The 17,449-nt window shown below is 40.2% G+C and overlaps 1 protein-coding gene across 1 annotated transcript in view; it reads right to left on the bottom strand.

The window, feature by feature from the left end:
* The window catches only part of LOC148893717 (latent-transforming growth factor beta-binding protein 2-like), a 127,732-nt gene continuing 110,283 nt past the window's right edge, over positions 1 to 17,449 (bottom strand). The window contains exons 32-41 of the mRNA XM_089003872.1: positions 14,662 to 14,790; positions 13,294 to 13,428; positions 10,884 to 11,081; positions 10,317 to 10,409; positions 9,905 to 10,033; positions 9,300 to 9,440; positions 8,895 to 9,068; positions 7,794 to 8,072; positions 7,017 to 7,166; positions 1 to 3,148 (exon numbers count right to left, since the gene is read on the bottom strand). Coding sequence (XP_088859998.1) covers positions 2,973 to 3,148; positions 7,017 to 7,166; positions 7,794 to 8,072; positions 8,895 to 9,068; positions 9,300 to 9,440; positions 9,905 to 10,033; positions 10,317 to 10,409; positions 10,884 to 11,081; positions 13,294 to 13,428; positions 14,662 to 14,790 — 1,604 coding nt within the window. The 3' untranslated portion in view covers positions 1 to 2,972. The remainder of the gene's footprint in view (positions 3,149 to 7,016; positions 7,167 to 7,793; positions 8,073 to 8,894; positions 9,069 to 9,299; positions 9,441 to 9,904; positions 10,034 to 10,316; positions 10,410 to 10,883; positions 11,082 to 13,293; positions 13,429 to 14,661; positions 14,791 to 17,449) is intronic.

Here is a 17,449-nt window from a genome sequence, read left to right on the forward strand (position 1 = left end):
TTCTTTTTTTATGTTTTTATTTGGATGACTGATGGTGATTACAGTCAAAAGGTAAACAAAATGAATGAGCGTGATATTTCCGATGACCTTCTACAAAACACTGATTATCATTCGGGTGTTTCAGGGTTTTACAAGAAACTCTATTGTTGCAACTTCGACACAAATGTTTGACTTCCTGTCTGGTTCAAGTGATAATTAGAGCAGCACAATCAAAGTACAGTGCACATTGCAATGGAAACATTTGTGCAATTGGTGCTTTTATAATTCAATTAATGCCGGTTAAGGGGATATTGGAATTCGACATTTATATATATGGGCTGCCATGATGGTGTTTTTCCAGGTGCCGGTTAAAGAAATGACTAAATCAAACCTGAAACACAATAATGATAACAATAATTCAAATTTAAAATAATGAAAACCAAGTAGGCCAAGGCTGTCGATGATACATTCATGACTTAGAAAAAAACATTGAAAAAGTCATTGATTCACAATTAACAATATTTAACCATAGAGTTGCAACATACAGAAGTCGGTGCTTACAATTCTAAAAGTGTTGTCTTGGTAACAAAATGGAAAATGTCTGCTGTTAGATTAAGAACAATGCTGCCACTTCCCAAAGAATATACGTATAAAGTTCATATTCTGCTCCACAGGGCAGGTTATACACACAGTTCCTCTGGTACAGTGTCAGCCGCTCCCCACTCACATAAAAAGATTTTACAATTTGCTGAATTTTTTTTGGGCGTTTTTTTTTTTTAAACATGTATAAATCTACAAAGCTACAATATCAGTCGTTCACCCCCCTGCCAGATTTTGTGTTGTATGTGAAACAAAATATTGGTTGTGCTATGTAGGAGGCATTAAAAGGGATTGAAAAAAATACATGGTACTAGAGCTGTACGAAATATACGAAACCGCTCCAGCAGAGCCGTTGTCTTAATGGGAATGAAACATTTGCGACAATTGCGTACACAAAAGCAACATTTTTACTAAAACGTACCGATATTTGATTAATCCGGTGTGATTTTAGACACAAGACTAAAATATAGTATCACACTTCAAGACACTTGCTCCTTTGTCAACAGAATAAGTTAATACTGTTAATTTGATTTTCTGTTTGGAAGTTTCAATAAAAATGGTCAAAACCGATGAAGGCAAGTATGGCACCTTTACAGAACATCATATAACCATATCCTCATATCCATCTTAAGTCTTTAAAGGTGGCAGCTAAGACTTTCTTTTTGAAACGATTGGTTGTGTTGTCTCGGTCTGCATATTCTACGCTTTGTTGTTCAGCTCCATTTTATTGTGAAGAAAAGAAGTGCCATGAAGGATAATAACATATCTTTTGCCATCGGTTAAGTGCCACAAATGAGCTGGAAACTATCACAGCTGAATTCAGGTTCACACCTGTGGACAATTTAGAGCAGTGAACCCCAACCACTGTGCTACAAGAAAACAATTTCATGGAATTTGACCAAACATTCATTCATTTATTTATGCTAGCGACATATGGTGGCAGGTGATTCTTCTCTCTTTCATGAGCAAACAGCCTTCCTGAAGTCACTTCAGTGTAGACCAGGGGTGTCCAAAGTCAGTCCTCGAGGGCCGCCGTCCTGCCTGTTTTCCAGCTCTCCCAGGAGCAACGCACCTGATTCAAATCATCAGGACCATTTTGATGCTGCTTGAGAGCTGGCTGATGAGCTGATCATTTGAATCAGGTGTGTTGCTCCTGGGAGAGCTGGAAAACAGGAAGGACAGCGGCCCTCGAGAACCGACTTTGGACACCCCTGGTGTAGACCCTTGGAACCAAGATGCCACAAGTTGGTGGCAAAAAACGGCATGCAGCCCCTCAACTCACTTTGACACAGTTCATTGGTAGTCAGATGCCACGAGATGGCGCCGAAGTGATATTATTTTTTTGCATTGGCCTGCACACAAAAACAGTGAATCAGTGAATTGGTCAGCAAATAATAGAGGATGGGTGAATATGTGAGCAGTGAATCACTCATGCCAAGGGAATATTGTAAAAGCTTTGGCGAAAGAGATTTTCACATAAAGTTAGTACAGATAGGACGAATTAGAAAAAAATGTAATAGTTTCTGTGTATGTACTGTACAGTGGTTAGAAAATGTCAATGCACCTCCATTTCAATGCCAGGTTTTTGTGATGTCAAAAACATAGGCCAAGATAAACTTCAACCTTTTACCTGACCATCTGAATTAACAAAACCCCATCCCATGTTTTCAAAAGGGATATTAAAAATTAACCGGGGAGATGTGGTTGCACAATTGTGCCTTTTATGATGAAAAATGTGGCTGTGTTCAGAATTTAAACCACACACTCGCCACTTACAAAGTGCAGCTGATTCACCCAAAATGGATTTCAGCTGTTTCTTGTGCAGGCTTTTTATATCCACGTTACTTTATGTGACATTTTTGTTTGGTGGTGTGTCCTGTGATATTGTTTCATGGAAAATATGTGTCTCGGCACAATAACCGTCGGAAAACAAAATTTGAGTCGCCAATAAACTTAACGTGCAAGCTGGACTACTCGGAGAGCAAGTAAGTATGGGTTATATGCAAAATTACAATAATGCTCTCTTTGTGAGCCCTCTCGGGTCAGTTGTTAGCGAGTCAAAAGTGGCCTGAAATCAAGAACACAATTCTTAAAAAGTGGAAGAAAAAAAATAAATAATGGAAAAGATAGCCATTCATTTTCCTGGTGGGTGTCATGAAATGAAAAAGTTCAGAATCCTTTGCCATCTCTTCACTCCTCTTGTTCATCTATTGTTCGGTGATTCCGGTGTTGTCAGCCAAATTTGAGTTGTCAGTCAAATTTGAGTTGAAGTCTGGACATTTCAGCATTACTGTGCCAGGCACAGTGGGTGAAAGAGATGGCCAGAGGAGGGATGAAAGTTCAACGTGAAAGGAAGCAGGAGAAAACAGCCCTCGTCCGTCCCATCCCTTGTCTCAGTTCCCCGTTACCCTAAACTCTGCCACCGGGATGGCCGGGATGCATTTGTGTGGCTTAGCCGAGGCCACAAAGCCGGGTAAACAGTTGCACTTGTAGGATCCTTCTGTGTTACTGCAGTGACCGTTCTGACACAACGGCACCTTGTCGCTGATGTCCTCACACTCGTTTATGTCTGCAAGGAAAGGAGCCATAAATTGTTAGTCGGAGGAAGTGTAGGAGCATTTTCGTATTTAGAAACATTTTGTTTCCCTTTATCAAAAGCTTCTAGTGTTGGATAGAGGATCAGAAAGATAATAAAACATTTTCATGCTGACAAAATGCCCAGCTTGCTCCTTCTATGGTGCCATGTTAGCAGAGGAGTAGCTAGCATTGATTTACAGGGGATAGCCAACATTGATAGAAGATTCCAGTGGAGGTCGGCCAGTCAGACCAAGTTTTTGTGGGTTTCCTGTCAGAAAAATTAGTTTGGTAAACCTCTCAAGATTATGCAACAACAAAAAAAAATACTGTGTTGCTGTTGGCAGTGGTGCAAGTGATCAACTCTCGTTTGTGATAACCTGTACTGAATATATTTTTTAAAATGAGCAATGGGAGTTCGAATTTTATGCATTCTATGATGAACAACAAAAAAATATTGTTTTTGAATGATAAAATCGCACTCCGTCGCAGTGGTCCTGAACAATCGCAAAAAGGAACAAAAGAAACAATCATTTGTTTCTGTTTTTTTTAATTGGACTGACCAATATCTACGAGTATTATAAGAGCATACTGCCATCGTATGCACTGCTGGGTCACTTCCATCATAATTTCATAATTTTACGTCTCACTCCGTTACACATAAACTGTAATTTGGATGTACAGATCGAGAATATACACCTGCATTCTGTGCAAAAACCATGTGCCGCAGTGCATCTGTTGGGCGTTGCCACCCTAAATGCCTTTAATCCATTCTACTCTCCTCAAAAATCACAAGAATCAAATAAAAATGGCACTGCTGTGTGAAATATAAACATCAAGTCACATCCACTATTTTGATAAAGCGTCATTCAGCAAGGTATCGTATTTAAGGCTGTTCATGATGTGGCCAAGTGACTCACTCTTTTTGTTAATTTATTTGTCACAGTGGGGTGCCATCAGGGCCTTGCGAGGCCTTGTCTGCTGGCCTAAAAATATCTGAATCACAGACTAATGTTAACTAGATTTTGTGAATGAATTTTTATTAAATATTCCAAATTGTCTTTCAGCTTCCTTTCATTGTTTTTCCCTTGTTGTGCTGCTTCCAGATGTGTGTTTTCGTATTTAAATGTTTGACCAATCACATTTCAGCCATCATTTGTTTCCAGGGTCAGGTAGATTTCAAATCTATCTGGACACCTTCACAATCAGTTATAAGAGCATACTGGCCAGAACTAGCACAATCTATGTTTAGCAAGGTGCATACATAAATGTATTGTTGTGTTGATTTAATTGTGGTTTTGTCCACCGACAATGGCTGAAGGAGGAGAAGAAATTGATTTTGTTAGAATTATTTAGATACACATGCTAAAGACATCCTATGTTATTTCATTTCTACTTATTCTTATCAATTAGGAAGTCCGTATATGTCTGTAGTTTAGTTTTCTGTATATGTTAATTAGTATACATGTACTCAGCTTGTACTTAGTTAGTATATAAATCTAGCTATCATGTTTCAGTCTAATAATAAATATTCATGATTGTATCTAGCAACCTTTCCAAAGTGACATCACTCCTGTTGTTTATAAATGTCTGAGACGCGCTTGTACGAGCGCTCTTGTCTCTCTGTCCCATGGCCTAGCTTCTCCCCTGGAGAACATCCTCTAGCTGCCTGATGATAAATATTCCTTTTTTGTATATCACTTTGTTTCCTGCTGATTTAATATTTACAAATGGAGAGCTGAACCAGGAAGAACAACATTTAACGCAACAGATTTGGCTGGCGATTTACTGTTAAAGCCATTTTCAAGATGGACCTTTTGAGAATAGATGCACATCATTAAGAAAGGTTGGGCAGCTCTAAAGCTAACAAAAATAGCAAATAATATTACAATTTTATGAGGTATCATGAATCCACACATCCAGTGTAAAAAATGTGAACAGTTTAATGACAGTATTTCTTAAGTTTCTTCAAGTCACACGTTATTTCCTGGCTAACGGCATTCTCAAGTGGACGGGTAGTTACTCAAACCACACTTGCAGCTGTGGATTGACGTAGCACTACTGAAGGACTAGAAGATGCAGGGCCCACCACTGACTTTTCACGCATGCCTTCTTTTAGCCTTCATGATCACGAGCCTGTCGCGTGTTCTGGTGTTGACATCGATATGCAATTAAAAGGAGGAATAGCATGTGTTGCGCCACATCTTTTCATTGGCTGAAGCTCTCAAGTCCCAATGCGGTCGGAATATTGTAATCATTACATTCTTTAACAAGACAAGTGCAGTGACGTGCAGTCAGGGGAGGCAGGTGAGGCACGGCCTCACCTGTCATCAAGGAAATATCAAATGAAAAAAATACATTAAACAGTGATATTTATTTAGTGATTTGTACTTTAACGTTCTTTTCCATTTCACTTCACCATGTTTGGATTTTTTGTCAAAATCGCAGAATTTTCACATTTACCGTTCAAATACTAAGTAGAGACGAGCGGTGAGGCAGCAGCCGGCTGAGCCTCACCATGGATTGCGCAATGACTATGCTAACTGTGCTGGCTTGCTCTGCAGTGAGACCGCATTGCTGTGCCTCTGCATATCGCTATTAAAGTGTTCAAACACTTTTAGTATATGAACTAAATTTCTACAGTTTAGCTGGTGTATATAATGTAGAGTCACTTTACATTGTAAACACTGTACTACAGTGTTTATTATTATTTTTTTAATCAAAACTGTGTGCATTGGTGAGGCACACAGTTCTCCTGCCTCATGACAGGAGGCGCTGGTGATTACAGATTTTTCTTGCGCCTCCTTGGCTGCAGAATAATAGAATTAGTGATAGCAAGCTACAGTAAACAGTTAGCAAGTGCAACCATCCAGTCATTTTTTTCGTGTTGCTTGGCCTTATTTTCAGAATGGAGGATTACATATCTACATTGAAAGAAATAGAGAGACTTTTAAAACTGTTGCATCAATAACGTTCAGTTATTGCTGCCTTTCTTCAGAAGGAGCGGCACATGGACTTCATTTATAAGTAAAGGTAACACGATAATCACGTTTTTTAATTCTTTTTTCTATGCTACAGTTTATATAAAGAATGCTGACATGACATTTTAAACAAAACACGTTAACTGTTGCCAATCAAATGGTGAATAAGCTACTTTGTAGAGTTCATGTTTGTAAATCTGACTGTGATGATGTCAGTGCCTCACCAGCCATGAACCTCACCGCACGTCACTGAGACAGTGTCACTTTTTTCACCAAACAAAGCACATTTAAAATCCCAATGTGATAGAGTGAGTGGCCGGAGATTCAAGGCCTTAGTCTTGGCACCGAGTGGCCAGACCACAGGCTAACAAACAATGCTTGAGGGGAGTACAGCACTTTCATTAGATTGCCATAAAACACAAGCTAATGCACAGTTGTTAAAAGCAGAGCTTCTTTTCGAGCGGCATGAAGAGTTGCCTCACTGCGATAAATCTCAAGCATGGCTCCACGAGGTTTTAAACACGAAGGGAGAGCTCACCCCAGTCTGATCTCAACATTTTTGGAGACAATTAAACAGACTGATGCATTGCATGCTGACTTGCGGAATGACTCGACGCCAGTCCAGTCTTGAAGCTGAATATCTTCCCTTTTGAAATTAAAAATCATCATGAACAAGACAAGTCAATGTAACAATAGAATAGTGTGACCAAAGGTCACAGAGAACAGCCGTGAAATTGATTTGGAGTAGATTGACGAATGTCCTAGAATCATTATTATTGATGTTGAAATAAACGTTTGCTCAGAGCCACATGGAGGTGTGGGACACAACCTCCAAAATGTGCAAGTGATTATAGATAATCCGATGTCAGAATGAGAGTGTACCTATGCAGGCCATCTTGTTTAGGTCCAGCTCATAACCGTCAAAGCAGTCGCAGGTGTAGCCTTCCCTTACACGAACGCAGCGCCCGTTTTCACAGCCGTTCAAAATGCCGCATTCTTCTGCCCGGAGTCCCTCGAAGCCGTCATAGCGCTCTGAAAACAAAAGGTGAGATATGAATGGATGAATAAATGCTTTTAAAATGTATGTCTTGCATTAGTTTCCGACATACGACAAAGACAACAGTTTTGAGATGAACTCGAAATGATCAATCAACAAATGTTCTCACTGAAGCATAACCGTTTGTCTTACTAAACATCTTGGACAATTGCTTTCACTTTTGTGTAAAAGGTTTGGAGAAGGAGCTTTTTTTTAAATCCCAAATTGAGGTCTTACATCAGGGGTGTTACACTATTTTTTTGCCGCGGGCCACGTTCTAGTGATGGTATCCTCTCGAGGGCCGTTATGAATTTGGGGAATCCATTAGAATGTTTCATCTCCTCCGCATATTACATACAGAACGCACAACAAATTAATGAATAACTAATTTTCAAATTTGATTGTTTGTGAGGCGAAAAGTTTGTGAGCTAAAGCGTTCGTAAGCCGAGGTATCACTGTATTGTGCTTTCCTCAAATTGAAGACATTGGAAACCTCCCTCAATATGTTTGTCCTGTAAACTAATACGAAGGTGATAAAAATTTATGAACCACACTTAAATCATGAATCACATCTGCTTCAATGTCATCATGTCATTGTCCAAGTAGACTATGTTCCCACCTACCCGGGAAGGAATCCACCGGCCGAGGCTGGTGTTCACGAGGTCGGTGGATAGGGACTCGGACAGGCGGCTGCTGGACGCTGTAATCGTTGTCGTTGAACAGTGGGACGCTCCCGGGAACGTCGTACCGTCCCGCTGGGCTGCCGTAGTTGTCCCAGTAGGGAGGAGCAAAAGGTTCCACGGGATCCTCGGGCCCGTCCACGCCGTACTCGAAGCCTGGCCGCTCTCGTAAGCTGTCTGAACCTCCTCTCTGAGGGAGGTTGCACATGATTGCGTAGTCCTCTGAAAGCAACAGAGTGAAGGTTACCATTGCAAATGAAGATTCTAATCACGAAAAAACATCTCTCAACCCTCGATCAGATTACAGTGAGACCTCAACTTACAAACTTTTTGTCTTACAAACGTCAAATTTATGAAAATTAAACCTTATAATAAGCACTATTTTCATAATACACACGCACCACGGCCGGCGGAGTGATCTTCGGCGGAAGCACACGACCGAACAGCATCAGAGGTTAAGTTACCAACAGTCCTAATGGAAGGTGACTCTCCTTCCATAAGCCATCAACAACCAAAAAGGTAAATAAAACTTTATTTTACAGCACAGTTTATTTCTTTAATTACAGTCCTCATGTAATGCGCCTCTCTTTCCAAACAGCAACTCCCTTTGACCTTCGACCTCCAACGCCATTCCATCAAGCCATAAATGACCATCACAAATGTAAATAAAGTGACTATGATACAATGCAGTGTATTTCTTTCATTACAATACAATAGCACATTTATTATACATAGAATAAGGTATGTTGTGTGTAGTTTTAAGGCTTATTTAGTTGAAAGGTATATTTTATGGAAACCGGGAACGGATTATTCCCATTTTAATAGTTTCCTATGGGAATTTTTTTTTAGATACACACTTTTCGCCATACACACTCTGTCTGGGAACCAATTAAGTTCGTAAATTGAGGTCTCACTGTATTTGCACTATTTGGCAATCTATACTTAAGTGTTTCCCATGATGCAAGTTGTATAGTTTAGAAAAATCTCAAATCCAACCACAAAAAAAAGCTCACAAGAACCATATTTCTTATTTTTTTTCTTCACCTGAGTCTTTTCTAGGACAGAAAGCACACTGTCCACTCCAGGCGACTCCATAGAGGCAGCAACACTCAGTGTAGGTCGTTCGGCGGCCCTGCAGGGGTTCTGAACACATGTTGTCTCCCTCCAAACGCTGCCAGCAGATGTCCATATGGACATCGAGGTTAGACTCCACAGACTCTTTGGGTGAGGGCGATAAAGGATTTTCCATTGATCACATTTAAACGGAATACAGTATCTATGAAGCAGTGACTCCAGGTGACTCAAGTTTCCCAATTTCTGATTGCGAGGAAGCCGTGACCAGAAAGGGGGACACTTGAGCTATCACGGATGACTTTGGGGCGATCGTCACCCCCAGGGCCACATTCATTTTCATTCAATCTCTTCTATTTGTGTTGTTGCACATTATACCTTCTGTTTCGTTGGCGCTTACACAGCGCCGCCGCGTGCTGTCCAGCACTAATGGCGGACTGCAGAAACAGTTGAATGAGCCCGCTGTGTTCACGCACGCTCCATCCACACAGGCGTTTCCAAATTCACATTCATCATAATCTGAGAAAAAAACAAACAGTGGGAATTATTCTCTGGCCATTCTTGTGACAGCGACCGAATTGACAACCCTGAACGTCGGAACTGTGAAGCAAACGTGCTAACAACTAGCTCACCAGTCATTTATTTATTTATTGATTTAAACAAATGTTGGGCCCCTTTTTATTTGTATTTACTGTCAAGATCTTAAAGATTTTTTTTCGTTTATTAAAATCAATGACATCAAAATAACTGCTGGCTTTATTTACAAGCGCAGAAGAATGAAGCACCAAAACAAAAAGTAAAAAAAAAATTGCTTTGTGACTGAAAGCCTTAATGGAACATGTGGTGACAATAACAGCAGTCAGAACAATGGCATGTGACACGAGAGAGCTATCGTCTCTCAGATGGAGCTTTGTACAGCTGAAATGCAGTTATTCTGAATAACTAATAATTCCGCATTTGAAAAATAAGCATCGCTTTCTTACCAAGACACTCAAGCCTGACATTGTCATAGTAGAAGCCGGAGCGACAGTAGCATGTGTAGGTGGAGAAGAGATTGACACATTGCCCATTCTTACAAATGTCCGATCCGAACATTTCACACTCATTGGCATCTGAAAAATAAAACACACAGAACACATATTGGAATGGCAAAAAACAAACAAACAAACAAACAAAGTAAAAAAATCTGTTTCAGGAAAGCAATCAGGACACTGCGATGATCACATTAAAACAGGTATGCATCCTACTGAAACTTGGCAGAGTCCGCCTTGTAAAGAAAGACAAATGATTATGGTTGTTTATTTGGCTTTAAAAACGACAGAAGGTGAGTATAAAACATTTGATGCTTATGTTGAGGAAGCTATAAAAACCTTGGAATGTTCATGAAATCAGTACCTATGTAAAGTCGCTGTTCTGTGAGACTTTGAGTTGACGAAGCTGGCAAGGGGATGGATCCACTGCCGTGAGGACACAGCTGGTGATAGTCATCTGGAAAAGAAATTGCGCTATCATCAGTGTCGGATATGATATCTTGGATTGATTGAGGGACGCGATGGACAGAAAAAAAAACAATTAGCAGATTAACTGAATATGTGGAGATATTTTTTTTACATTTTAAAGTCGCTGTAGATGTACTACGTGGATTTGATGTCATTTCGTAAACAAGTGTTTGCTGAGGCATACTTCCACAGTGACTGCCACGAAAGCAGAAGTAATCCACTCAGTACAGCAGAGACATGGAAACAGGAGTGCAGAACATTGAAAAATATATTTTCCAGTCCCTCAAAAGTAAATAAAGTGTTCATTCTGGCCAGTGAATTGTTTATTTCTGGTGGGATTTTTTTTTGGCCTTTTGTATAAAAGTGTTTCTATTATTGAATTTAGAATCTTCTGTTTTGGGAAGTAAAATTTGCACAAATAATTAAAATAACACAATAAGCTGAGAAACTCATTTCATTGCACCTCCTCCTTGAGCAGGACAAGCGTGGATCTCGCAATTGTCTCCCCAGCCAGCGCCCACGGTGCAGCAGCACTCCTGCTTGGTGGTGTTACGGGACAAGACGTTGTCACAGAAGTTGGCGTCATTTAAGTTGTAGTAGCATTCTTTCCTCTCTTCGGCAGAGGGGATCGCCGGGGCAGGAGTTTTGGGCTGAGTGTCAACTACAGGTGAACAAACACACAGTTTATATTATACGTAAATCGGCAGTGTTGGGAAAATAATGTGTTCATTGGGGTGCTCCTTCTGGTGCGGCTTCCTTGTCAACAGAGAGGCAGTATAATTTAGCCATGCTTCTTCAACTACTATTCTAAACGACTCAAAAATATCCAGTAATATTTGTTAGTTTTTTTCTGATGTCATAAATCAAGGACTGGGGGCCAAATCTGGCCCGCCACATCATGTTAATTGGCCGGTGAAAGCAAATCAAACTTGTGAAATTTGATGCTTGCTAAAGTACGAACCAAAATTTAAAAGGGTCCCATGTAAACCACAATAACAGTCATTATATTTGACATCAAATTTGAAAACTAGTTATTCATTAGTGTCTTCTTGTGACGGTTGCAAGCCCGGATAAATACAGAAGCTTGTGTCAGGAAGGGCATCCGACGTAAAAGCTTGGCCAAAACAAACATGTCCATCAAACCTCTGAAAATGGAGGACCCTGATTTGCTGTGGCGACCCTTTGAAGGGAAAAGCATACATAATCATTCAATGCAGCGTAAGAAACTTTAGACTCTCTTCTTTCATCAGAAAAAAAGAGTTAATTCCTAAATTATATGTGTCTGGACTTAAATGAGCTTGAAATGAGGGTGACTGTCCAAAATACAATGGAATACATACATATTGGTTTATATCGCGCTTTCAGCTGAAGATGAAACAAAGCACTAATATGGAAAAAGGGAAATGCTGCCACCTTGTGGGAAAAAACATTGCCAAAGGCCATGGCCAGTGCTTTATCGGCACCCAAGCATGAAAAAAAAAACCTAAACCTGAACAAATTCGGGAATGGCCGCTCGATGTCATAATTTCAATTCCCAATTAATCGATGAAAAGAAGCTCAGTTAGCTGAAGAAGCATCTTGGATAAGAAGCGAAACATCCGACACCTTCAATGAAGTACAGATGACGGCGGAAGAAACCTCTTCATCGATGGACCACTCCTGTACGACTGAGAGCTTACACAGACGAATTCCCAAATAAATTTGTGAATTGCATTGAACGAGTTAAATTGGGTTTGATATGTAATGGAGATGAAACATTCTTATGGTTTCCCCATTCTTATGGTTTCCCCAAATTCATTCGGCAATTCGGCAAAAAAATCAGTTTGACACCCTTTCTCTCGGATGAAGAACACATGGTTGTGAGTATTGTTATATTCTCTGTTTACATTGGGTTAAGTCCGGGAAACTCAATGTGTCTTATTTTTCGAATTTGTTGTTTTTTCATCTTGTCTGGAAAACTTTAAAAACTACTCTCGCAATCATGCCATGAGGCTAACGGTTGTTTTCAACTTTACAATTGCCCAATATCACGCGGCAACATTGTCAAGTGGCTTCATGAGTCAATGATTCTGCATGCCTCCTGGTAGGTGGTTCATCACCCTCACCCGTCACTGCTCAGCCCAGTCATTTGTCCAAATGGCATGGGTCCAGGCATTTTGCCCATAAGCTGCCGGCTTAGCCAAATGGAAACACTGGCATGTGAGTCAACACACCATTCACGTTCACATGATTGATTAACACACGTCGAAAACAAACAGTGGAATGTGGCAAAAATGTACACAGAGGCATAGCTGGGGTTTAGTGTCCGGCCGGGCAGGATGAAAAACAACCCTGCCGAGGGCGCGCCGCTTAATAATGTAAATACGGCCAATTCTTGTGAGCTGACCAAACTTGGGGATGTGATGATGTTTCCATGAGTCAAAATACATTTCTGTGCAATCACAATGTGGCGCCTAACAGTTAAGCGCCATCGAGATATTATCTTTGAGGAGATGCCTTGGCATCGATTACCGGTAGGTACAGTTCATTATTGTTTGTCTTGGTGGGAAAGTGCGTCTACAGTAACAGGGCCCTCGGGGAGTATGCTCGGCTTTACTGAAGGAGTTTCAGCATCAATTGTCTGAGGGATTAGACTCGTACAAATTTTGCAGCACATCCAACCAACCGCAGCACTTGGCCTGCAAAACAATTGAAAGCAGCCAGGTCCAAAAGATACTCTAAAAGACACAGAGTAGCTCGTGTCCACCTCATCACCCTTATTGTTTAGATAATGAAGACATGGCTCATTAAATGAAGGAAAACTCCGTCTCCCGTCAATGCGTTGCAGATTTAAATCCGGTAAGGCTCTGTGGGCGCTCGCAGCGTTCTCTTACCCAGGGAGCGGCAGCGGTTGGAGATGGGATCAAATTCCTCATTGTCGTTGGGGCAGATGCACAGGAAGCTGCCGTCGAAATTCTCACACAGGGCCTCCCCGCACAGCGCCAAGCTCATCTCGCACTCATTCATGTCTGAGGGAGAGGTCGCGAGGTCAATCAAAGGATCAGGCATGTACACAAAGGCCTGTGCTCCAGATGAACACAGTAGCACATACAGAATATCAGAATCAAGGAAAGTTGCTTATTCATGCATATTTGATGAATTAAATATGCTCCCTCACGTGAAATTATATCAATATATTGTTGCTGTACAACGGATGTCTGCATATGAACTAGGCATGACCTGATTATCAGTTTGATGATCGCCTTTTTTTTTTAACTTAGTAGTGAGACCAGCAGCTATTTCCCCCTCCTTCTAAGCTGAGCAGAGAGGGAAGAAGTGAGCACAGCACAAAAAGAGGATGGAGTGAAATAACAGAGAGCAAATGCGCTAACTTTAATAACATTAAACAAAACAATAAAAAATGGTGCCCATGTGTGCAAGTTAGCTTCAAGGTCAAGTGAAGTAGCCAACTGTTTTGATGTCTTCTAAATACAGCACACTAGTGATGGGATACTCTTACTAATGAAAATGAAGTAAATCAGGAGAAGAATGTTAAGAGTTATTTAATTACTGATTTCATGTGTTTGTTTGCCACTTTAATTGGGATGACCTAACGGACTGCCCAAAAACAGCTCATGGGGATCATCAGTTTGTCTAATTGACAGATGGATTTGTTTAGTAATTTATTGGCCATGTTTCTTTATGTACCTAATATTTGAGATTTTGTTTCAAAATAAAATAGGTTCTGTTTAATGGAAAAACACATTGTTTGTATTATTTACCCAAGTATTTCATTAACGAACATGTTTGATCTGCAATTTGAATACTCTGATAACAACTGTAATATTTTTGCTACTATTAAACCATTATATTTTAATATGAAGCTATGCCTATTTGGAACCTATGCTGTAGTATTCAAAGAAAATTACTTGCCTTAAAGTGGCAAAAGGTATGGAGACATTTTTTTATGACAAAGTTCCGTCTATGATATGATTGGCATCTCTTAAATTGAGATGACAAACCAAAACATCAAACCACATTACCATACATGCTCAACCAAATTTTGAAGGTTGTGTTGAATGAACAACGGTGGTCAAGTGTATCCTGTATATTCATTAGTGACAGCGTATAAATAAACCATTCAGCTCTTTGAGCATGATCATTAAACGTTTGAAGCATAAATCAGAGAGTGAAACCGCCAAAGAAGAATGAATTAATGTAAAACTTGGCTGTTGGATGAATAAATCAGAGCAGGTACACACCCACACATTTGCTGGTGTCTCCTAGTGGGTTTACGTAGCCCAAATCACATTCACAGCGGTAGGATCCATCGGTGTTCTCGCAAAATCCGTGGCTCCCGCAAATGGTCTGATTGAGGCACTCGTCGACATCTGTGAAGTTGAGGGAAAGCGGAACACTGAGTTAAATGTTTGCAATGTAATCGCAGGAGAACACGCGGTCAGTACTAGTCTGTTGGATAAAATATAACTCACGTCCACTCCAATGCCAGTTTGACTTCCATTGATGAACAAAACCACAGTCTTTATAGCGGGTCAAACATTTTGGACATATGTGTTTATAGAGTTCAGTGACAGTCTTTGAAACACCAGTGTTTGTCGGTTAATTCAAAGAAATTGAGTAAAATATGTGTTTAAGTAAATGTAGAGGAAATGTGGCTGTACAACTTGAAAGGAACTTTTTGACTTCTTGTACTAGATTTTATATGAGGTGTGACCAGACAAGTGATGCTAATTGCATGACTTAAAGTAATAAAAAAATTAGGCCGGAAATGTGTTCTTGGCTGGGAGGCACAGGCAGAGCTGGGCTTTACCACAAAATAGATGCTGATGTATGGGGAACCAATTCCTGAATATATAAATAACTACAGTAAAGTCTCGTTATATCGATATTCAAGGGAGTCCGAAAAAATATCGATATAACCGGGACTATCGATATATCCGACCCTGTTTGCATGTAATTTTCTCCGTGCGTGCATAGAAATAGTATCGATATAACCGGGACTATCGATATATCCGATATCGATATAACGAGACTTTACTGTATGTTATTGGCATACAGTCTAACCAACAGATAACCCGTTGATGAAAACAAAGATTATTTGTCATGATTATTCATCCATCCATCCATCCATCCATTTTCTGTTCTGCTTTATCCATACAAATTGTGTGTGGTGCTGGAGCATATCCCAGCTGTCTTCGAGCAATGGGTGAGGGATCCCTGAACCGATTTCTAGCCAGTCCAAGGGCTTATAGAAACAAACAACCATCCGTGGTCTTCGCTCACTTTGCCATGCATGTTTTTGAAATGATGGGGGACACCGTGAAAACCCATGGAGGCCCGAGTATAACATGCCAACTCCACACAGGGTGGCCGGAGCACACGGAATGAAGTACAGATGCAGCTGTGATGTTGACTTGCCGGCTTGTGAGATGTTGTGTTGTGATTTTAGCCAATGTGTCATCATAAAAATGAACAGATATGTTGATTATATTGAACTTGCACAAAACCCAGAGGTCCATTCTATCAAACATACAACTGAAATCTGCAAGGAAACACGCCGTACCACACAGATAGACATTAAAGTCTTCCCAGTTGTCAGCTCAGCTGAACTCACGAGTCTAGAACTTCTCCATCCAATAAGCAATAATACTTTATGGAGCCCATTTATGGAACATTATTTATCAAGAGTCAACATTTGATGAACATACTAAGTGAGATGGGACCAGACAAGACAAAAATAAAAATATTGCAGCACTTTCCTGGCCCCCCAAAAATCCTGTGGTCAGTAAACACACTTAAAAAGACATGACAGAAATATTGGGGCTTAAAGGGCAACCAACGTCACTTTTTTTGTTTTTTAACTGACATCAGAAAAACGTTTTATAGCATCTAAAATACCCAAAACACGCAGTATGATATTTTTATTAAAATGCAAAACACCAATAAAAATGACTTCAAGTGTCCAAAATCTGCAAAAAATTGAGCTGCGAATTGGGCATTTTCAGAAAGTCCCACCCCCAGTTCGTGACGTCACGCCAAGACGTCTTGCATTGCTGGAGAATAAAAACAGTGGCTTCAGATTCGGATAATATGCTTTCTTGTTACACATCCAGTTATGAATATGATTCAAATAGTTCTGAAAAGGAAAGCATACATGTTTGCAATCGATTAAATAATTATTATTCCGTGTCATTTTGAGGCAAACGGGCGAAGGGGAATGTCTCACCCAAAAAGAGGCAAGAAAATGGCCACCGAGCTGTGAGGAATGAATAAGCCCGTTTCCACATTCCTTCCATGGAGCTTGGACTCCCTCTGCTGGCGGCTTTTGTATGTAACACAAGATTTAAAAAAAAAAAAACAGTACAGCAAAATACATTGACGTGATGGAAAGACGCTACAATGCGTCTTTTTTACGGTCAGGAGGCGGTCCTTTTCTGACATCACATACAGACTCGTCACCAACTCAAAAACAAGACTTCTTAAAACGTAAGACGTCTTAAAACGTAAAATATAGCTATATGCGGTGGAATCTCATTAAAATACGCCCAGTAGTCATTTTACAAGTTATGGACACAACTTGTCCAGAGACGTCGGTTGTCCTTTAAGTGAAATTAATATTTTGAAAATGTGTATTAAATTATGCAACTCCACTGAGTAATTGAGCCTGACAATTTTGTGTGCTTTTAATTGTGGTGACGTATTTTGTGATATTTTTAATTACAAGCCTGGCCAATGTGAATCTTCGGTTGATTGGGCAAAATATGTTGTGACAAGGAGCGGTCGGTCCAAAAGTGGTTCTAGGAACAGGATGCGGCCAAGCCACTTGTGCCTGTCGGCCACATCCTCTTTCAGGAGGAAAGGAGTAATGCAACAGCGATGTCAGTAACTAGCCATGAAAATGCATCCTTGGTATTCTATATATAACTCAGATATATTGTTTCTCTTCTCTCTTCTTTAACTTTTCTTTGACATTTAATGATAAAACATATTTTTTGTAGAACTACTTGGGATGAGAATGTTTTGGTATTG

The sequence above is a fragment of the Hippocampus bargibanti genome, linkage group LG09 (genome assembly GCF_051943395.1).
Source record: "Hippocampus bargibanti isolate YZ-2025 linkage group LG09, ASM5194339v1, whole genome shotgun sequence".
NCBI lineage: Eukaryota > Metazoa > Chordata > Actinopteri > Syngnathiformes > Syngnathidae > Hippocampus > Hippocampus bargibanti.